The sequence below is a fragment of the Camelina sativa genome, chromosome 18 (genome assembly GCF_000633955.1).
Source record: "Camelina sativa cultivar DH55 chromosome 18, Cs, whole genome shotgun sequence".
NCBI lineage: Eukaryota > Viridiplantae > Streptophyta > Magnoliopsida > Brassicales > Brassicaceae > Camelina > Camelina sativa.
Genome location: NC_025702.1, coordinates 3208575 through 3217751, shown reverse-complemented (window position 1 = coordinate 3217751; position 9177 = coordinate 3208575). Strand labels below are relative to the sequence as shown.

The following is a 9177-nucleotide window of genomic DNA, read 5'->3' as shown; positions in this document are numbered from 1 at the left end:
GCTTTAAGTCTTTTATCTGTGATGGCTGCAATACGTTTGGATGAAAGATCAGACGATATTGAGAGTACTCTTTTCTCTTCTCTCATGGATGGAACTGTTTCTGTTGCATCTTCTCACAACAGAAGCGTAGGAACTTCAACGGATCCACTTGCATCTAGCTCTTGGGAAGAGGTAAGCAGTCTAAGCAAGTGGTTTCTAGTATAATCTGGTTGAAAAATGTGACAATTATTAAGACATCATACTAAATTGAATACCAAATTAACCTAATTGGTCAACTTTTCCATAAATTCTGTATCTGTTCCACAAAAATTAGGACATATTTGGCATGTGTGGCTCATGGGATGCCACTTCCAGTTGTTGTCAAATGAATTACCAATGTTAAAATTTTGTGTGTGCAGGTTCCTCCAAAAAACATATTACTGACGCCAGTACAGTGTAAGTCACTGTGGAGACAGTTTAAATCTGAGACCGAGTATACTGTAACCCAAGCTATTTCGGCACAGGTGATTTTGCAAATCTACCTCAGAATTTGTGGCATAAACAGAATTTAGTCAATAATATGTTTTCATCTTTATTCTTCAGGAGGCTCACAAGCGAAATAACAACTGGCTTCCACCAGCTTGGGCGATTGTGTTGATGATTGCCCTTGGTTTCAATGAATTCATGATGCTTTTGAAGTAATATCAATTTCCTTACATTCCTGTACTATTCTCATTCAAGATTCTCCCAAAGTGTTTCAGCTATTTAAGATACATTGGCATGTTTCATATTATTGGAACAGGAATCCTTTGTATCTCTTGGGTTTCTTTGTGGCGTTTTTACTCTCCAAAGCCTTATGGGTGCAGCTTGACATTCCGGGGGAATTTCAACACGGCGCAGTAAGCTATTTGCTAAGCTTCCATTGTTCCTAACACAATAAGTTTTAGGAGATATTATCTTAACACAATGTTTCCTGCATCTATGCTAGCTTGCTGGAGTACTCTCTATCACGTCAAAGTTTCTTCCAACTGTTATGAATCTCCTAAGAAAGCTCGCGGAAGAAGCGCAAGGAAAAACAACTCAGGAAGCACCAGAATACTCAGCTTCCCAAAGCTACCGTCAGCAATCTCCATCACATTCCATCTCAAGCACAATATCTGAATCCGTCGCATCAAACGTATCAGCATCTGCTGCTGGTGATGATGCAGAATACTCAAGCCCGGCACAGCTTCGGAGACGAAACACCAACGATGTACAAGAATCAGAGATCTCTCAAATGTAAACTAACGATTTACCGTAGAACAATCCATGTCAGTTCTGACAATGTTCTTCATAAAAATCGTACGATAGTTAATAGTTATATATGCAGATAGCGTCTTTGAGTTGAAATAATATTATTATCATATTGAATAAAATGTTCTGGTTGAGGCTAGACTTCAAAAAATACAGATCTCTGTAAATTAAAGGGACATTAGTTTTGAGTAAAGGTTTGTTGGTTTGGGAGAAATATGGATTTGTAACTTGGTTGGTAGTGTCTGGTATTTCCCACACAAGTTTTCCCCGTCAATTGGGTAAAAGAAAGCTGATTTTTTATGGAAAGAATAAAAAATTGTTTAAATAATCACTTAAGTCTAATTTTAATGTATTTATTTTTCAATTTTCAACTACATAAATTTATAAATTTATTTTCATATACATGGTTAGAAACGTTTATATATTGTTTGTTTTGAATTAATGAATTTTTTTTTTCTTACAATTTAATATTCTTATTTTTTTAATAGATAGTTTTATTCTATAATATCATATTTATAATGTTATATGTTGTGACAACTAAACCACCTAAAATTGTCCACACCCTGACAAAATGTTTTAGTGGTTAGACGTTGTGTTACCACGTACTTGCGGCCTTTCTTAAACATTAAAAAACATAGTTAAAAAGTTCGTTTTAAAGTTTATTTACAACTTAAATTGGAAAAATGGAATTTACGGAACATTGTCTTGAAAAAACTGTCAAAAGTTCACAATATTAAAACGGAAGTAACAAAATGTTATATAAAAAACAGAAATAATAATACTCTAATTCGTTTTTCTTTTTCCTTTGTTTGTTCCTAAGTTTCTAACCCGATAGTTCGAATTCAAACTGACGCATATGAAGCTGGACCACTGAGCGAAGACTTGTTATCATACGGATTACGGACAATCTCACACAAAACTCCAGTACATATAAGAAGGGTATTCACACGGTTGAAAAATCAACAATTAAGATATATTAACTTAAAACTTCCAAGATTATAGGTTGGACCCTTTTCTAGTCGATACCATCTCTATCACCCATAAAAATATCTCAACAATAAAGTAATAGTATTTTTTGAGATAAATTATATTTTTTGGTAAAATTGTCTAAGTCGATCGTTAAATAACAAGTATAAAATGAATTCCTAATGAGTTTGTGAAATGAGAAACGGTTTCATTAAAAATTTAAAAGAGAGGTCTATATGAAAGACTCACACTAGTCACTAATCCTAAACAAAGAACCAACCCGAATATACCAAACCAAAATTGACGTACTAACCGAATATATATTAAATTTAAAAACCACAACCGGATCGTTATTAAACCAAGAATCGAATGGAATATCTGAAAGATCCAAAATCAATTATATACTTAAAATATTAAAAATTTAGACTAAAAACTAAAAAAATATATCTAAATACCAGAAAAATATCTGAAAGCGCGAACCATAAAAACTCGAAAATATCTAAGATAACGGTCTCGTATTCAAATCCTAGATTTAACCTTGATCTAATTTAGTTTATATTTATATATTTTTTTGTGAATGTGCATTGCAATTGCATAGCGTGGAAACAGGTCTTGAGAATAAATTGATAATATATAAGTAAACAACGACTATAGTATGAAAGCGTATGTTATTATGGTCATGCTTAATAATATATATAAACAACAATTTGGTCACTGTTATTAGAAAACATGGGGATGGGGTTGCTTGTTTATTAATATGAACACTCCCATTTTGTTATTACACAAAATAAAACAAATCTCCCTAACTACATCCGACAAATTTTCATATTGTGCCCAACTTGCTTACATCGCGAATATGCTGGTTGCTTCCTAGGGCGTTTATTTCCAATGGCAACTTCCAAAGATGATTTAATCCTACGCTTCTTGGGCCTTCCTGGCTGGTTCACAACAATCGGAGGCAAGCACTTTTGATTATCCACAGCTTCAGGAGCCGGGAATGATTCATCTGGAGGCATGATTGAACCAGCCCATCCGTTAACCAAATTGACACTCCTAAATTTCAAATCGCACATGGATATACGAGACATATCCAAATGCTCTGCAGCTGCGATTTTCATGGATGCATGGTATTTTCTCGTGGTCGAAACGACGACATGTGCATTTTTTTAGTTCCAAATTTACAACATGCAAAGATGATCCATAGCTCACTTGCACACGTACAGCATCAATCGTTTGTACCTCCATAAGTCTTGCTGCGGTGACACGTTCCTAGTAGGGAGTAGAACAAAAAAAAAACGTTTTAGGCTGAATTATGAAAAGAATAACAGCTGAGTTATGGAAACTATAATGGATGGCTGATATATGGAAACAGTTACGGCTGGTATCTAAAAACTGTTATGGCTGACTTATGTAAACTTACCTGTAACAGTTTCTCAACACCTCGAGTGATCGTTGTTAGCTGCGATTTCGCATCTTCTCTCCGTTCAGAAAACCATCTGGTCATCATATTCCGTATCCATTCTAGAAGTCGAACTATGGGAAGACTTCTAGCATTTGACAGTGCATGGTTCATTGATTCTGCAATATTTGTTGTCATTAAATTGTACCTTTCACCCGGGAAATGAACACGCGTCCACATTCGGACACCAACTCGTTGGAGGTATCCATGTAGTTCAGGATGACGTGTTTCAATCTCATTGAAAGCCTCATTAAAATCAGACAGCCTAAAACACCTTGCCGCTTTTTTTCACCAGAGGGAACAAATGTTTTTCTTTGAACTTCACCAAGATGTTTTTATACAAATGGTAAGTGCAAATTCCACACAAAGCCAACGGATACACTTGACCAATCGCTTTCCCTATTGACTTATGTCTGTCGGAGATTATCGCAAGATCCTTTTCGTCAGGAATGGCAACTTTGAGTTGTGTAAAAAACCAACGCCAAGACTCATCATTTTCAGTGTCAACAACAACGAAAGCTAATGGGAAAATTTGAAAGTTACCTTCCTCAGCTAGGGCTGTTAGAAGCGTCCCTTTGTAACTACCATGGAGAAACGTTCCGTCGACAACAACAACTTTGCGCATGAAAGCAAACCCAGCAATACTCGCACCAAAAGCAATAAAAACATATTTGAATCTGTCTTCATTATCTATTTGAAGACGAGTGACTGTACCCGGATTTTCCCTTCTTAACTTGTATATGTAAGAGGGCAACTCGCTAAAACTATCCTCAGGAGTCCCCTGATCGATCTGCCTTGCATTCAGCAGTGTTCGATATGCCTTCCAATAACCCATCTGTTGACACCAAACAAATTAATAAATCAGCCAAAACATATAGATTACTCAGCCGATACATTCGAATAAATCAGCCGTAAATAATGAATAAATCAACCGTAACATGTAAATAACTCATCCTATACATACCTATAAGTCAGCCATTATTATCAATAAGTCAGTCGAAACATAGTTATTACCTTTAGACTTAATTGCTTATTGAAAATGACTCCAACACTTTTAGGTTTAACATCCGGACCAAGATCACCAAGATAGTCCCAGTAAAGACCTGCCAATACATCAGCTGTTGATTGGCAGGATCTAATAGAACATTCCGTCACAGAACATGTGTGTTCCGAATCGTACACACGAACATGAAAATTTGGGTCATTCCCTTGTACAGATGCACAAACTCTCCAAAGACATCCTTCAACCCAACACCTAAAAACCACTTGTCTCGGATTTGATACTGGTACATTAAAATCAAATCCATCCCTAACCAAAATAAGTTTCAAGTGATACCTGAACTCCTTTTTGCTCATGTATCTTTGTCCTACAACAATTTTTAGCGTTGACACCTCCAACCTAATAGCCTCCGGATTCGATCCAGCAAAGTTATCATCTTTATGAGCTTTCTTCTGAGGAGGCAAAGTTAGTGGGTCTTCCTCTTTACTCTGAGGCTCGCCCAATACAGAAAATTGCTCGTCATCAGATGACTCACCATCGGAGTCATCGAAAAAATCAAATCGGCTTGAAAATTCATCATCTTCTTCTTCGTCAGATGCTACTTCGACAACTTCTTCTTCTTCTTCGTTTTCTTTGTCAACGATCTTACCATAATCAAAAAAAAGTTCCTTCAAATCCCCCACCGTACACTTCGTATGTAGGTTCTACTTTCGAGTCACTGCTAATCATACTTCCTCTAGCTCCACTAGTTTCTGTAGACTCTTTCGCCGAAAACTCTACACAGAGACGTAGCTGATCGGTTTTCCATAGCCCCAAAAAACATTGCAACTGTCGATCATTGGAGATAAAAACTGGTGGAGTATCATGCACCATTAGTTTCAGTGCCTTGTTTGAGAACATGTAGCTCAACTTTAGCTCATGGCTAAACGCGTCCAGTCCGTAGTCTTCAAGAACAAGCATCACAAGCTTGTCGTGTGTTGTGCCTCCATCTATCTGCACAACTATACAACCTCTATCGTCGGTGTTAAATACATATCTCTGTGTCTTTACCCAATTACCGGAAACAACTAGAACCGGAACCGGATCCATGAAAGAACTTGAAGAACAAGGTGAAGAAGAAGTAGAAGAACAAGGTGAAGAACAATGTGAAGAAGAAGTAGAAAGAACTAGGTGAAGAAGAAAAGTGAAGAAGAAGTATAAGAATAAAGAGTCGAACGACATTTCGTATTGTCGGAGAAAAAAAAAAGATGACATGGAATGCTGACATAGATGATGCGTCCGACGTGGCAAGTCAGCCATCAAACAATAAATAACTCAGCCTATATAAAACTCAGCAACAACATGAAAAACATTACAATAATAAAAAAAACATTACAGTAATTAAAAGCAAAAAAATTGCTGCCAAATTCAGCCGTATCGTTTAATAAGTCAGCCGTATCGCTTAATAAGTCAGCCGTATCGCTTAATAAGTCAGCCGTAACTGAATAACATTGTAGTAATTAATTTTTTGTTAATAAGTCAACCGTCAAATGGTTGAGTTGTATGATAAGTCAGCCTATCACGACTGAGTTGTACGATAAGTCAGCCTATTACGGTTGAGTTGTACGATAACTCAACCGTAGCAGTTGCTCATAAGTCAGCCGTGTCGTAGTGATAACTCAGCCAAACTTTTGACAACTCAACCATTGGGTGAAAACTCAGCCGTAAGGACGGTTGAGTTATAGCATATCTCAACTAGATTTTAATAAGTCAGCCGTAAGGACGGTTGAGTTATAGCATAACTCAACCAGATTTTAATAAGTCAACCGTAACGCTTGGTTGAGTTATGCTATAACTCAACCGTCAGCTCTTACTCAAATGTTTTTTTCCATAACTCATCCGCAACATTTATCTGTAACGCGTTACGGCTGAGTTATGGTTACACGTCAGCGATTTCTGACGTGGGATCTGACGTGACAATGACATTTTTGTAATAACGTTTTTTGAAAATACCCGAAATATTCTAGTAATAAAATCTTATTTTTTTTATTCTGGTAATATTACCTAATTTGGATAACACTTGAGTAAATCACCCAAAAAAAAACAGAATGACAAATCCAATCATAGTGGCCTATGCCAAAGGCCAACTTGCTGACTTCTGGGGAGATTCTCTAGCTTTATTAGACGTTATACCAGTTGACATGGTTGTGAACGCTGCAATAGCAGCCATGGCAAAGCATGGTTGTGGTGTCTCAGAGCTTAAAGTTTACAATGTGACTTCTTCATCTCATTCGAATCCCATGCGAGTTGGTGAATTGATGGACCTCTCTCATCAACATCTTCGTGACTCTCCACTGGAAGAAACAGTGATAGACTTAGAGCGTATGAAATTCCACAGTTCCTTAGAGGGTTTCACTTCCTCTTTTATAGAACACAATAACAAAACAGGAAAGAGTGATTGACAACGAAGGAAGGGGATTTAGCATGAGAGGAAAGAGGAAGCTAAACTATGTTGTGTCATTGGCAAGAACATATGAGCCTTACACATTCTTTTGGTTTTGGTGATCCATTCAAAGCTCGACATGTTTCAAGTGATGATACTCACCAATTGTTGAGTATTTTAAACCATCACCTTCCAATGACTGAATAACACCAAAAAAAAAAGAAAAAAGCAAACTCATGAACTCAACAACTTTGCAGAGTAAAGAGAGATAGATGTTATAAGGAGAAAGAGCGTACTAGAGCTTGTTCTTTAAAATCTTCAATTGCTGAACCATTTCATCAATGTGTATCCCCTGTTCTCTTGCACGGCAGTGAACAAATAACAATAGTTAGGTGCTGCAACAGCCGCGAGTAAACTCAAACTCACGTGCCAGCAGGTTGCTTTAGAAACTCTAAACTCTAAGTTGTTATTTGGTAGATATAGTTCTCCTCTCTGGTGATTTGAAGTTTGTTTCAAAATCCAATATTTTTTTTATATCATTAATCTCTACGCAAAAGTCCAAGTTTAAAAGATTTTTGTTGCATACCAAAATCAATCTTGTAGTGAATTAATAGTGTGAAACTGTGAATTTCAAGTCAAGAGTATATTAATTTTTAATAAACGATACACCCTTAATTATGAGTACCTTAAAATCACCAGCACTATAACAATTGTGAAATCCCTAGATTAACTAAAAATTATCACTACTACAATTACACGTCTACAACCACAACCAAAAAAAAATAACAAAATTTGAAACCCTAATCAGACTTCGGACACGAGGATTAACTAAATCATTCCAACCACACCCAAAAAAAAATACATGTTTTGAAACCCTAACTAGACTCTGTTTCACTTTGTTACGTGTAAACAGGTTGGCAACAGAGAGGGCATGAGTTTTTTTTGTCGATTCAACCAATCGATGACACATTCTTCATGAAAAAGATGTAGGCATAGGGTAGATTCGTTCAACCTCGCATCCCGACTCCAACAAATTCTCCAAACAAATCGCACAAGTCTTCGTTTCTTGCTTCGCTCTCTTTGTCCACCAGATCTGTTGTAGACGGACCAGAGCTACAAGGCACGACGATGTATTCCTTCTGTGTCAATGTGATGGTGACTATTATGTATAGGGGCTGTCTTGGTGTCAAGTCAGAACTTTGACTTCTGAGTTGTTGGGCTTTAACAAGAATCTGATCGGATATTTGTTTGGACATGACACGATCGTGGAGTTCGCTGAGAACAAGTTGATAGATGTAGTTTGGTTCGAAGTTTTCGAACTTGAGATAGATGAGTGGGTCGGAAGGAGAAGTATCGTCTGGGTAAGATCTGAAACTCGTTACACTGTCATCGTTCTTGTCTATGATAAGTTCCTCGAATTCTCTGTCTCGACTGATTATTACATCGCTTAAGAACTCTGACAAGGGATGCGACCAACCCGATACATGAACATCAACGTCGACTGGTTTGGTTTCCATTATTATCGGAGTGAATTTAGAGAAACAGAGATGGATCGATGAGACTTGAGAGTCGTAAAAGGGACGACTGGAATAAGAGGATTAGAGAGGGAGAGAGATTGTTGTAAAATATGAAATTGTGGAGAAGTGCGGTGTAATGTTATTAGGGTTTCTCCCTATTATATAAGAGCAATAAAGCAAAACTCTGATTATAATTTGTTTTAACGGTCAATTTACATACAATTTCCTTTTTCCCAATATTCCTTTTTGCTTCTCCAAAATTGTTTATTGTGGTTGTATTTCATTTTTTTAGATACCGGAGTTTAGCTATGTGCCTATGTTTTTAATATTTTCTGAAATTCTGAATTTGAGCTTTGGGCCTGAAAACGCAGCCCATCTTTCGCCATTTAAACCTAATTTTAATCCTAAACCGAATACAAAACACCGAGATTAGGATCGTAGAAAGATAGAAAGATGGCACAACAAAACAATAGGCACTGTAACCTTAATTCCGGAACAACCGGCACCACTGCATCGAACATAACTAAGGCAAAATAGGCCT

The 9177-nt window shown here is 36.8% G+C and overlaps 2 protein-coding genes across 3 annotated transcripts in view; both read left to right on the top strand.

The window, feature by feature from the left end:
• Positions 1-1423, top strand: part of LOC104760413 (protein ROOT HAIR DEFECTIVE 3 homolog 2-like) — a 7112-nt gene extending 5689 nt beyond the window's left edge. For both annotated transcript variants that reach the window (XM_010483334.2, XM_010483335.2), the window contains exons 18-22: positions 1-171; positions 399-503; positions 583-677; positions 782-878; positions 968-1423. In XM_010483334.2, coding sequence (XP_010481636.1) covers positions 1-171; positions 399-503; positions 583-677; positions 782-878; positions 968-1261 — 762 coding nt within the window. In that variant the 3' untranslated portion in view covers positions 1262-1423. The remainder of the gene's footprint in view (positions 172-398; positions 504-582; positions 678-781; positions 879-967) is intronic.
• Positions 6785-7138, top strand: LOC104763100 (fatty acyl-CoA reductase 6, chloroplastic-like). The gene has a single exon (XM_010486514.1). It carries the CDS (start codon positions 6785-6787, stop codon positions 7136-7138), a length of 354 nt encoding a protein of 117 aa, XP_010484816.1.

Bases quoted from the DNA above. Each gene is read 5' to 3' on its own strand.
- LOC104763100 (XM_010486514.1), top strand. From the start codon at position 6,785: ATGACAAATCCAATCATAGTGGCCTATGCCAAAGGCCAACTTGCTGAC.